The sequence below is a fragment of the Lithobates pipiens genome, unplaced genomic scaffold, assembly GCF_037356315.1.
Source record: "Lithobates pipiens isolate NorthernLeopardFrog02 unplaced genomic scaffold, aLitPip1_a1.2 Scaffold_19, whole genome shotgun sequence".
Lineage (NCBI taxonomy): Eukaryota > Metazoa > Chordata > Amphibia > Anura > Ranidae > Lithobates > Lithobates pipiens.
Window position 1 is genome coordinate 327,726,411 of NW_027507764.1, and position 14,270 is coordinate 327,740,680.

The 14,270-nt window shown below is 38.6% G+C and overlaps 1 protein-coding gene across 1 annotated transcript in view; it reads right to left on the bottom strand.

The window, feature by feature from the left end:
• The window catches only part of DROSHA (drosha ribonuclease III), a 579,282-nt gene that overhangs the window by 207,050 nt on the left and 357,962 nt on the right, over positions 1–14,270 (bottom strand). The window contains exons 15-16 of the mRNA XM_077492043.1: positions 9,328–9,427; positions 6,265–6,372 (exon numbers count right to left, since the gene is read on the bottom strand). Of these exons, the coding sequence (XP_077348169.1) occupies positions 6,265–6,372; positions 9,328–9,427 (208 nt within the window). The remainder of the gene's footprint in view (positions 1–6,264; positions 6,373–9,327; positions 9,428–14,270) is intronic.

The following is a 14,270-nucleotide window of genomic DNA, read 5'->3' on the forward strand; positions in this document are numbered from 1 at the left end:
TTTCTATCCTCCGCTCTTCTCTTTGCTAGATATTTTAAAACAGATAAGCACACTCTTATTTTCAATTTGTACACCACCATACCTGTTCTTACTTCTTTACCGGAAAGTTGAGCATTTTCACACTGTTTTCTTTCAGGTTCTACAAACTATCCAATTAAAAATGCAAAATCCCAGGTTAAACAAGTTATTGTCTTTTTTGCGATCGTCCTTTTTACATACTTGTCATTTAAATTTGTCACCTAACATCTTCAAGTCTAGAAAAATGAACATAATAAACTGATAACACTTCGACAAAGTTGCCTATCACCTATTCAGTTCATAGTACAACAGAACATTACATTAGTTCCCCATTACATTAACCACATCAATACTGGATATAGAGCTTTCTTTTGGTGGTATTTATTCACAACGTTTTTTATTTTTTGCGATGTAAGCGAAAAAAGAGAAGAAATTTTGAAAAAAAAACAACAATATTTTCTTCTATTTTAAAAGAAATCCAATAAAATCAAATTTTGTTATGTATTCTGCTACGTTTTTGGTAAAAAAAAAAATCCTTTAAGTGTATAATAATTGGTATGTGTGGACAGATGTACGCAAATGATCATGTACAGATGTGCACAGGTGATCACGGACAAATGTGTGCAGATAATCATTAGGACATATGATTTTAATGTTACATATGTGGGGGACAGGTGTTTTGGGGACATGTGTTTACTTTGTGTTTTTGACATTGCAAGGACACTAGACTGGTGATCAGTGAGTTCCTGAACGTCCTCTCAGAAGGAGAGAGTGCCCACCCGGCCGTTTATATACAGTGGCCGGGTGGGAAGTAGTTAAAAAACAGTTATTTGGAGACAATTTCCTATAAACTAAACAAATAGTGTTCTTGGACAATTAGGTTGAGCAGCCCTACACCCTAAAAACATTCTACAGAAAAATAAAAAGTAAAATGCTGTATAAAATGTAAATACCAAGCATGGTAATAAGAAAGAAACTTAGCAATGTTTCAATATACACTCTTTAATGTCCTATTAAATAGAGGGACCATTACGGTAATTTCTAAATCCATTGAGTGCCATTGAGAGAGAACGTGAACATTTTAAATCCTTTTGTTCATTCAAGCCCATGATTCTTCAACATTTCTTGCCTGCAAAAATGCCATGAATCTTCTAACCTCATCCCAATCACACAAGTAAATTCTATATTTCTACTTTTAGAGTAATAGATGTAAGATACAAAGTATAAAAAAAAAAAAAAAAAAAAAAGAAGTGTAAGAAGATATTAGAAGGCACAGTTATATCACTCAAGGAACAAGGAGAGTTCTTGGATTATAAAATCTATAACTATATTTGATAAAATCCAACTACATGTACAAGTAGATGTTGTGTATATAATATTCTACTTCATTGACACTTCACAAAAATAAAAAAATAACAACTGTAAGGGTGTTTTACTAAAACTGGAGCATGCAAAATCTAGTGCAGCTGTGCATGGTAGCCAATCAGCTTCTAACTTCAGTGTTACTAAACCCACAACAGTAAAATCAGTGTGTATATGCAGTAAAGCATGCTTGTCATACTATCCCCTTTCACATGGGCTGTCCTATCAGGTCCACCTAGTCAGTTATTTAGGCGGACCTGATTGGACCACCTGCCAGAGGGGACATGTCTGCTGACATCCACCGCTATCCGATCCTCTCCGCCAAAACCAGGTGAATGGTGGTCCTATTTTCCATCCGTCTAGCAGATTGGAAGGGGATTAGATGAAAACAGACAAGCCATCCTTTTTTTTTTGATCTCACCATAGAGGAGAGCGGGACTCTGTCCATCTCCGCTCTGCTCAGTAAGCGGAGACCGACCTGTCATTCGCCTGCTCAGCGGGGGATCAGTGGAGCAATCCTCCAATGAGCAAGTGGATCACGCAGAACAGAGGTGCCCATGTGAAGGGTGCCGCAGGGTAATCCTCGCTTTGTGTAAAAAGACTGATCCTGTCATCTCTGATCATCCCTTTCTTTTATTGGTTTTCATTTTTTTTTGCCATTTTTGCCCCATTGGGGAGACGTCCCTTCACTTTCTCCCCCAAAGCCAAAACAGGAAGTGAGATGGAAGGCCTTGCATATTTCAACAGGACAGAACGACAATGCTAAACTGCATACTGCATCTATCACAACAGCATAGCTTGTAGTAGTCAGTCCACCCACACGGATGCATCATTCATTCACAGGATTCTATGAATGAATGAGCTACAAGTACTATTGACCACTGCGGCAGGTGGCTTGTAGTTCTCAATGAAGTACGAGAGCTGGTGAGTATTCTCGTAGTTCATTGATCTTCCTGCGGTTCATTAACTGTCTGCCTGCATTGGTGGTATGGGCAGACAGTGTACTGACAGTGTGCAGGATCCTGGCATTGTACACACAATCTGCTGCAATGCTTTACAGTCTGCAGTGTCAAATAAAAAATGCAAGTTTTCTTCTCAATAAATGTTTATTGATTTTTTTCCAAAAATAAATAAAAATTACAGATAAATATCTGAACAATTATAAGATTGTATCACGCTGGTACTGTACCCCCTCAGTTATACACAAATTTGATGCCTCAATCTTAGGCCAATGCTGCAGATGCCAACAAGCAATGGGTGATCTTTTGGACATTTGGTGGGAATACCCAACTATCAAATCCTTTTCGAAAAAGGTTCACAAGCAAAATAAAAATAACCACGTGCTCTCTAAACTTCACACCTGAACAATTCTTACTTCTCCACCATGTCTCAAAGGATACACCTTACTACAAATCTCTAGCCATGATGCTAGTTAATGCTTCTTAAATTGTACATACCTAAGCTTTGGGGTACTACCAAAGTCCCCTCCCTTTCAGACTCGTATAAACGCAGAGATGAAATGGAGGCGCTCATCTTGATCTCACAAGACTCCCCCCCATAAATGTGTTTCTACGTGGTATTGTTGGACCCACTTCCGGTCCACAAACGAATACCTTCAGACGATGGGCCTCTCTCTCCCAAACGCTGACTAATGGTCAAAATATCCTTTTACCCTTGTCAAATCCGAAATTATTCTCCATAAAACATGGAGCCTTTATGAAGCATTGTCTCCATCACCCAAATCAAACATCTCGAAGTAAACTACATAAGCACATATCAGAAGTATGTCTATACAATTACTCATACATACTTGCTTTTTTTATTTTATTTTATTTTTTTTTAAGTGTAAGATTTAAGGGGATTTTTTTGTTTACAAAACTTTTTATTGAAAAAGTGAAACATAACAGGAACAAAGGAGTAATCAAATGCCACGAAATGACATAGAAATGTATAACATCCCAGTAAATTGCAGTAAGGTGATACATGTATACACTGTCACTCAATGGAACAGTCAGAGGTAGAATCACCAAATAGGAATTGTCCATTTGGCAAAAAAGCTAAAATCTACGCGGTACAATATGTTATAAAAATGAACAATGAATATGCTTCGTAGAAAATCTTTATACCATATTAAAGAAAAAGAAAAGCAAAAACCAAGAAGAAAAACTCAATCAGAAATCAAGTGAAAAATAAAGAAAAACTCACAGCAATTACATGAGGTCCAAATGTCACGGAGCCCATATCGGTTCACAAGCTGTTAGTCACATCAATCTAATGGCAGTAAATGAACCATGGGCCCCATTTCGGATAAAAGAAAGATTTGGAATCATGTAATGTGTGAATTTGTTTACATCAAAATAATTTGGCCAATACATGAAATAACGCTAGGGGGATTATTTAAATTGGAAGTAAACCCATCGATTTAAACAGTTAAAAAAAAAAAAAGGCATGCCAGGAATGCTAATTGCACATTGGTTGTGCTCTCAGCCAAACTATCAAACCATACAATGGCTGGTGTCATAATGAATCACATGTGCAGCACCATAGCAGTTGAAGATTAAACAGAGGCAAAGATAGCAGCTTCCTTGGCTGAAAACGATAGAGGAGTTTACTTCCACTTTAAACAATATTACAAGTAAATGTATTGTTCAAACACACGTCCCCTGAGATGGAAAACACTGTTTTAGTTCAACGTTTCACCATTCTAGTTTCATTGTTGTAAGCATGTAATGGGTGGGAACAAAAGGGGTTTGGTCATTTACGTTAAATCTGAAGTACTGTACCTGGCACAGCATTAGCCATAACATACAGCCCTGCAAAATCCTAATTTCATTTACATTATTCAAATACAATTCTGATGTTCTTAATAAAGGAAAAGATACAGGCAAATGTCAACTCTATAAATTGCAAGTTTCTGTCGAAAATATTATTTTAGATACATACGACTCCTGTGAAGATATCAAACTCAAAAGCCAAAAGTTGCCTAAGTTTCCCTTACTTAATATATCAGTTATAATTAAAACAATACATTCTCTATGCCAGTACTGTGCCAACCACATTCATAAATTCTTAGCTCATTGTCTGTTACAGCACATGCACATTTCACAGATAATGGATGTACTTATTATAGTCAATGCAATACCCTTAAGAGCTGATATTTTCCTTTTCTGCTCTACGTTTGTAGACCTATCTTTGAGATAAACCATTTTAAGTCACAGGACAAGGAGAGTAAACAAATTTCCACAAGGTGATGTATTGGGTGCAAAAGATTTGGTCTGTAATGATGGCTAACACTTAAGCTTTCTTGGTTTTTAGTATACAGGCTATGACTTGGGAAGCACTTTGATTCTGAACTCAGTGGCGCAAGCATGTAACAAAAGGGAATGGCATGAGGAAAACAGCAGAGTCTGAAGTATCCTGCAAAGCTCCTACTACAGGAATAAACAGTAAACATACATAGCCAATAGCAAAATTGTGAACTATTAATGGCAGTTAAAAATCATCTGAAATGTGAAAGCTGAGTCTGAAAAAAAGACAGGCAGAGGGCAAAGGACTAGTCACCAGTTTTGGCTGTGTGGTCTCCCTGCAGATGACATGTTCCCTAGGGATGACTTAGCAAGCCTTGATTTGTGTAGAGGTAGCCATCATGGTAGAGGCATGACCAAGCTCCCTTTGTCAGAGTTGCCTTCCTGATCAATATACGAGGAATGAATGAAAAAAAAAACAAAAAAAAAAACAGGGAGATGCAGGCACTGCATTTTCCCCTCCAACAGGGAGAACGGTGACAGGAAATCCCTCCCCCCCAATGTGTCTGTGTAATTTTCTCTATGTTATCCTAGAAACTTAATTCAGACATGGGGACACTGTCCTATGTTTATTTTATGCTACTGTATTTAAATGTAAATGTTCTAAAATTACAATCTTTTTTTCCCAAATTAAAAAGACATTGAGAGAAAAAAAAAGATGGATTTGAGAAAAAAAAACAAAAAAACTTTCAGGGCAAGGTTTTAGAAATGTAGCTCCTTAGTGCCCTTTCACACTAACGTCCCGTTCAGGCCCGCCTGTCAGTTTTTCAGGCGGACCTGAACGGGTGCTCCATAGAGCTCTATGGAGCGTCGGATGTCAGCGGTGACATGTCCGCTGACATCCGACCCGCTCCGATCCGAAAAAGTGTGACGGAGGAAAAAGCTATTTTTCCATCCGTCTGCGGATCGGATCGGATGACGACGGGCACTGCGGTCCGTCGTCATCCGATCTCCCATAGGGGAGAGCGGCGCTGTGACAGGTCCGTCCCTGCACAGTGTGCGGAGACAGACCTGTCATCTCCCTGCTCAGCGGGGATCGGCGGAGTGATCCCCGCTGAGCAAACGGACATCCACGGGGCGGATCAGAACTGATCCGCCCCGTGTGAAAGGACCCTTATACTACATATGGAATCACTTTCTTTCCCTGGCCCCATGCTCTCTCATCACAGCAACTGAACCCAATTTCAATATAAATTCAAAGCTTAGTTTTAGTGCATTCTAGTGTTGTGTGATCAAACAATGTGAAACTTTCTTTGCGTGCAGAGTGAAATCAAAATAATTAGCTGCTTCCATTAAGGTTGATTAATGTGAGTTTGATCATTGCTGTGTAACCACAATGGTGTGAAATGCGCCGCCGCCGCCGCCCCCCCCCCCCCCCCACACACACACACACCTTTTTTTGTACAGCAGTGCCATGTGGCCTTCGCCACTTACTCTTACACACCAGGCAGGAGTATCTAGTACTGCAATTGCACTCACAACAGTATATAAGAGAAAATCATGTCTGCAGATAAGACAAGAAAAAAAGGCCACTGACATCTTGGCTTATTATTTTAGATCAGAGAGCTCCCATGTTTACCTGGCAGACATCCGAGCGAATGCCAGTTTTCCAAAAACCCTGGCTACTGAGTTCCACTGTTACTTCACGCCTCATTGTGTTCTTCTGTCTGATCTTCTGAAGAGCTTCCTAGTTGGATGAAGGGAAAATTGTTAGCTTGTGAAGCCACCAGAAAAAAAATGTCAACAGCCCATGTGTGGAGGAGCTTGTATCAAATAAACTTATAAAAACAAAAAGCAGCACAAGTCAGGCTCCCTGGATATATCACTACAGCACTGTAAAGAACAATTGTCTTAAATTCCATGGATACATGCAGAGTAGTTTGAGTCTTAAAACCCAAACAATGTAGGACACAAAAGTGCTCTCCATTTAGTATTTAAACACAGACAAAACAAATCGGTAAATATCTGTCACTTCAAATGGATTAAAAATTCTTTTAAGTCCTGCTGATGTGGCAGAAAATGTAATAAGTTGCATTGTACAAGAAATATACAGACAAAAAAGAGCTATCAACGTTATTAACAATTTAGGGCTTTGCTTATTTTTAAGGAAACCCTGAGATAATGAGAAAAGAATGCAAGCTGCCGTTGTAGACCTCTCCTTCAGAAAATGCTAGTCTTTTAGCTCTACTGTCGATTTAACAGCCTCAGCCTTTATCAATATTTCTAAATCACTGAAAACAAATATGCATATCAGATATTCTGACTTTCTGCAAATGTGTTCAAGGACTTTAAGGACTTGAATTTAGCATGTCAAGCATGTCAAGCCAGGTAACTAACATTTTCACATGGGAGACAGTGAAGGCATCTTCCAAACTTCTCTCAGTGCACATTTGTGTCAACAAAGATACATAAACTCATATGCACATCACACTCCATACAATTAACCATAACCATAAACATTCAATATACGTAACAAGCAGCAAATGAGCTTTAGAATAAGTCTTTACTGACCACTCTAGCTGCAAGCACAGTGGATTAATTAATCTCCTCATCAGTTCAGCTCATCCTGCCCCAGACTCTACCCCCAACCTAACAGTGTCGTACCCTTCTAATGCCTAATGTCAACACTGCTGAGAGAATTACTTGGACAACTTCTGAACATCTGCTGTGAACTTTGAGGATGAATTGCTTGTTAAAACCCAACTGAACTTTCCTTTAAAATCATCTAAAGACTTTACATTTGAGGTTAATGCAAAAATAAGTTTATATTGCAGTTCATTCTCTTAGAAAGCAACCACAGACTCAAAAGAAAAGTCTTAGGCCTTGTTGAGTTAGAACCTAGAGCTTTTGAACCAGCTGAGTTCACAAGCTTTATGGATAGCAGTTATACAGTAGTCCACCTGCGTAGGTGGTGTGTTGGACTGCCACAGTGATACCATTGCTTTCAAGAGCAAATGAACTTCTTTAAAGCATGCTAGCAGGTGACATGCTTTTCTACTGTGGCTAAAAACACATTGCAAGACTGAATATCTCTTGTTTTGAGGCACATGGAATGCACTTAGCCAATTAAAGGAGCAGTAAGGCCAAAGCTCTTTTAGTCCTACATCTCCTTTAGATCACAGGAGTGCACCTAGTTCTGCACTCCTGTGACCCAAACTTAGTCGAACCAAAAGTCCTCTGTTGGCTGAAGTCACTTAGCCAATCCAGGCTTTGGGGAGATCCTGAATTTAGTGCTGGGATCCACCAGGATGCCTGAGCGGCATCAGCTTGAACCAACCACTCTCGCCACCCTCTGCAGCGTTTCAGTGAGCGCCAAAGGGGAAGAGCACAGAGTCAATGACCGACAGTCAACACTTTCTGAATGAGAACTTAGCAATCATCAGTCTTTGATTGCTCAGTTCATAGTGTAGAGGTGGCATCAGACTAATGCTGCATCCACCTAGGTGAGTATGTATGTTTATTTTGAAATCCCACACTTTTTATTTTAACTAAAGGTTCAACTGGGCTTTTACAATATGTAAATACTTGGAAATTCCTATGGTACCATAGCAATGGACCATGGCCCCAAATCTGTATAGCACACTGTGGCTAACTGCACTAGCTGCAACTTGTGCCAAAGTGAGCAACGAACTTGGGATCCAGTGCCTGAAGCAAACATTACTGGCGAGCCCGCTGCAGCAGGCTCCAAGTATGGTTTCCTTTATATATCAAGGGTAACCGATTGGGAAAACATTAGTGATCCCTGAGGCAAGCAGTCCAATCTTAATAGAAGTGTCAGTTGAAGTAGTGAAATAAAAAAGTTTCATTACCTAAGGACACTAGCGAAAAACAGTCCCATAGAGTGGGTAGGGTTATTTAGAGGAGCAATGAGGACGTTCCTTGCAAAGCTTTTGCCAGTGTCCAATAACCTGAATGCGGAAGCATATAATCCATGGTCTATGAAATACAAGTCTTGTGTCGTGTACTCTATGATTAAAATATTAGTTATCAGCTCCTCTGTGTCCCCCCACCCTTTTTTTTTTGTTATTAGAACACCTGTCATGTGCAAACAGTGCATCAAAACATTATGTCAGTTCAACCATCCATTAAAAAAAGATTTTCTACTTCGCTTTATAACCAATGCCATCATTCTAAGTGCATGCCTGATTTATCAGCAAACATAATGGTGTGGGGTGTATTTATCAAGGAAGCCGCAGAGTGATTTTGGCACCAGCTCTGTAAAAATAACTCACTCAATTATCAAAAGATAACCGATCAATTTTTCCCCCCAAAACGCACACAAATTGTATACAATTTATATTTGTGTGTATATATATATATATATATATATATATATATATATATATATATACACACACACACACACACACACACACACACATACATATACACACACACTGTAGGAAGGAATCCATATACCTATCTATGTCCGGAGACACACATACTGGAAATAAAATGCAATTTTGCAATTTGAAAGGCAAAACAGTTCTCTATTAAATATTTTTTTCTTCCACATAAATTCTATGTCAAGTAAGTTGCAAAGAATTCCTTGGGGTGTAAAGTGACAGCACAGAATATCATGCTGAGCGAAAACTAAACTGTGCCTCATTAATTGTTCTCTGTGTGTAAAAATAAAGCTTACCTCCCTCTGGACCAATTTCTGCTTATCCGCTTGTTTGACTTTTGGACTGTTGGCCAGCAGATGGCGCAACTTCACATAACTTTTCCATAGTTTCTGATACCTGCACAAGTAAAAAATGTCAGAGGGGAACTGTTAATAACTTTGAAGCAATGAACATACAGTGCAGCTTTGGCAGTAAGGCACACGTGTACACGCTCCTTTTTATCCCACAAAACAGTACTTGTTGCCTGAACAGCCAATTGCAAGTAATTACTACATTGGACAACAAAGATTTTGCTTCTCAGACACTTTTTTGCATGTTTTATATATTTAAGGCTGCTAATCATGAAAATAATCAGTAATTTAACCTCTCTCGATCTCATACCGCTTTAGCTTCTGTTTTTGCAATACCCATTGGCTATACTGCACACATGAAAGAAATATACGAAAACACTGAACTGTTACTGAAGCACACCCAGTACACTAAGTAAAACTGGAATATAAGTTGAAAACTAAAAGTATAGGTTCTGCTGCGTGGAATGCAGCTCAGATATACCAAGTACTGTTGTTGCATAGTCAAATGGCTCAGTCGCAAAAGAGAGTTGCATTGTATTAACAATTGGTCACTCTGAAAGAATTTAGTTCCAAGAAAATAAAACATGGCACATGAATCACTTGACCGGACAAAGATATTTTTGCTTCTATTTCACATACAAATCAATTGATTAAAAATGTTGTGAAAATGATGAACAAGGAAGGTGAAGGATTTTGTTGAGATAGATGCTTCCAAAAATAATAGATATCAAGATTAAGGAATGCATTTTTGTTGGTTCACAGACCAGACACATCATCAATGACAAGCAGTTTGAAGATCTATTAGTGGGGCCAGAAAAGGTAACCTAGAAAGCATTCAATGATGGAATTGTCTAGGCAACTACAGAACACCAAACTACATTCAACTGGTTGACAAACTTCTTATAGCATACAGGGCAGGGATGTGTGGTAAGGTCAGTGGCTGGTGAGGCACTGGCTATTATCAGAGCCAGATACATACACCACGGACGTTAGAGCGAGAGCAATAATTCTAGCACTAGACCTCCCCTGTAACTTTAAACATGTAACCTCTAAAAAATTTGAAAAAAGTGTCACCTATGGAGATTTTAAGTACCAACGTTTGATGCCATTCCACGAGTGTACACAATTTTAAAGCGTGACATCCTAGGTAACTACTTACTTGGCATAATATCATGTTTCATTGTATAAAACAAAAAATAAAATAAAATGGGCTAACTTTAGTGTGTTTTTTTTTATATTCATTAAATAAGTTTAAAAAAAAAAAAATGCATTTGAAAATATGCTGCACAAATAGAGTGTAACATAAAAAGTTACAAAAACCACATTTTATTCCCTGGTGTGTCTGCTAAAAAAAAATATATATATATATAATAATGTTTGGGGGTTCTGGGTAATTTTCTAGCAAAAAAAATATGATTTTTACACGTAGGAGAGAGGTGTCAAAATTTACCTGGGTGGCAAGGGGTTAATTACCATGAGTAAGTAATAAACACATAATTATTATATATATCATCCTCTCAGCCAGCTACAAACAGAGTGTGTCAGCTTGTATTTAAACTGGCCGCTCTGTATGCAGCTTCTGAAAGGCTGCACAAGAAGCCCCATATCTCTAGAACTATAGGTGGCAGGAGCCCCAAATCAGTAGTGAGGTAGGATTTCAGATACCTACCCTCAAAATCTCTGTGACCCCAGGTTGCAAAGCTACGATCCTCGAAGCACAATCATTTTTCTGGGGGGGGGGGGGGGGTTGGCAGCTCTGCCTCACCTGCCTCCCCGGACTGCACGTCCCTGATACAAGACCATAAAGTGCAATATGTCAAAGAAGATTCATTTTCTGCATTCACACTTGAGACTTCTTTGCCAAAAATCTAGGTGCCGTTAGCGACAAACATAGTGAAAGATTTCACCCAGACATTGCCACAATGAAAAAACTGTATCGTAGCAACTGGGATCAATCAGTGCTGGCTGAATATTGTTGGACGCTGCAGCAAGATGCACCAGACACCAAGTACATATGAAAATCAGCAGCAGAACACTTTTAGCTCTGTTGAACTCATGCAGCATGTCAGAAACATAATGCAATTAAATACATTATATAATCGTTAAAAGTAAATTGTATATTTCTCAACATTTTTGCACAATACAGTCATTCTAAAATAATATTTCTGTGCAGTTTTAAGAGGTCTATTATAATCACCAAAAAGACTTTCCGGAAACAAAAAACTTGAAAAATATTTTTTTTGTCCGGTGTTATCAGACCTTGTGTTTGCATAGGTCCTTCAGCATACTGAATCAGAAAACTGGGGTGTTGCCGGAGCACTGAGAGGTAAGAGCAGGCATTTTACAGTAATTGATACAAAACTACTGATCCTCTTATCACTTAGGATTTGTTCTGTCCACAATTCTTCTGTTCCGGGTGTATTTTGGCATTCACATTACATGCGTTTTTAAAGTGTTGAAAGCAATGCATTGGTAATGCATTTGCAATGTGTTCTAGTGCATTTTCCCTTTTTCACATTTATGTGCCTTCTAGTGCATTCTTTGCATCCCACTGGACAAAAACTGCATGCCAATGTACTTTTTTTTTAAGGCACTGGAACTAAACACATTAGTGTGTACGAGGGGGAGTTAGAAAACTGTAAATCTACTGAACATGCATTTTGGATACGGTTAAAAATGTACTGAAATTATCTGGTGTGAACCAGCCCTTACTTCCAAGTACAGAATTGCTATCAAGGATTCTTGTCAAGATAGAAATAGAGGATATGGCATTGATCATTTGTTTTCTTTTACTTTGTTTTGATTAAAGCAAGATAGAAAACAGCATTGATACCAAGCTGAAATACACAGTTTCATCCAGTTTTCCAAAAAAGCAAAGCAAGAGCTGCTCACTTGTTTTCAAAGGTGCAGTCACCTTCATGCTTGCCTAACTACTAAAAAGGTTTGGGTTGGAGTTGGGCATTAACATAAACGTGCAAAAATAAAGACAGGATTCAGACCAAAACATTTTATTTTTACTTTAAATATAATGAGGAAAGGTTTGGCTCATCAGACCTGGCACGGGTGTCTTAAAAGTTCTGCAGATGATGGGTCCTCAGAATCAAAGACCCTGTAGGGATAAAACCTTGCTTTACGCTACCCAAAATGTAAATAATAGTTATGGCTGCAGCTCTTATTTAAAACACCAAAATAAACACTGTGGGGTTGATTTACTGAAAGTGCAAACTCTGGTGCAGCTCTGCATAGAAACCAATTGGCTTCCAGCTTTTTTTTGTCCAAGCCTAATTGAACAAGCTGAAGCTAGAAGCTGATTGGCTACCATGTGCAGCTGCACCAGATTTTGCAGTTTTAGTAAATCAATCCAAAGGCATGCTGTGGCAATTGTGTTAGGTCAATTAAGGGATCTTAAGCAAATACATTTTCATGTAATCAAAAGAGAAGACAACACTCAATTCTTGTTGCTATTTTACACTTAACTGTTTTTATCATTTAATAATGATAGTATCCTGCATATTTCATACTTGGAAATAATTATAGTAGCATTTCCAGCAATCTCCAGTAACCCAATAAGCCAAGCCAGAACTCAAGTCAGTCAATGGCAGCTTTTAGATTTGTACCCCATTTGGTCCCGTTGATGTATACAAACAGATCAATGGACTAATGTGCTTTTATAAATGACTTAATATGTTTCATAATTTACTCTAGAGGCTGTTAACAGAGTAAAATTGTTATTCGCTGATTCTGTATGAAGATAACTAGTTTCACAAGGGGTGAAGTTTAACCACTTTGTGACTACAATATGTTTTTTAAGGTTTTTTTCCCACAATACACCATGCTTTGAGAACATTAACGTAACATGTAGCATTGCATGTTTCTGGTTCTCTGACACTGATGTCAAACTAATACATTTGTCAGAGAATTGTACTGAAGTTAAAAGTTTAGTCTAGGCATCTAAGCTTCAATGTCCTCCACCGTCACACACATGCCACCAATACACTTCCATATTCATCTCAAAGAACAATGGTCCAGTGACTGCTGCAGGGCAGAGCACAGAGCGGCAACTGACAATCACCACTCTGTGCTCACAGCGCACCCCAGAACAGAGGGATCAGTGGCCTTTGATTTCTCAGTTCTCAGCTGCAGGATTGATGTTGCATCCATCTGGGTGTGTAGGTTTTATTTATTTTTCAATCCTGCACTTCTCCTTTAATACGCATTCTAAAAAAAAGATCTTCCCACTGGTCACATACACAGCAAAATTATCCATCAAACCATCAGGGAGGCATGTAATTGGCTCTAAATTTATTCTGCAGCAGGATAACGACCCCAAACATACAGCCAATATCATTAAGAACTATCTTCAGCATAAGGAATAAGGAGTCCTGGAAGTGATGGTTTGGCCCCCACGGAGCCCTGACCATCGAGTCTGTCTGGAATTACATGAAGAGACAGAAGGATTTGAGGCAGCCTTACATGCACAGAAGATCTGCAGTTAGTTCTCCAAGATGTTTGGAACAACATACCTGCCGAGTTCCACAAGCACTGTGTGTACCTAGAAGAATTTCTGTTGGCTTAAAAGCCAAAGAAAGGGTAGTCATAGCCAACATTTAATTACATTTTTCTTCTGTTCACTCCCTTTGCTTTTGTAAATTGATAAAAATAAAAAAAATTTAAAAGTATTCTTACTTTATAGCACTTCTACACACCTTATTTCTTACTCAAAGTGATTTTACATCTTTTTTTTTTTTTTAATAATATTTATTAAATAATAAACATGTCATATTTGCCTGATCTGTGCAATGGTTTTGCACAGAGCAGCCCCAATCTTCCTCCTTTTGGATCCCCACTGGGGCTCCTGGCTCTACAACGGCTTGAAAAAGTATTCACAC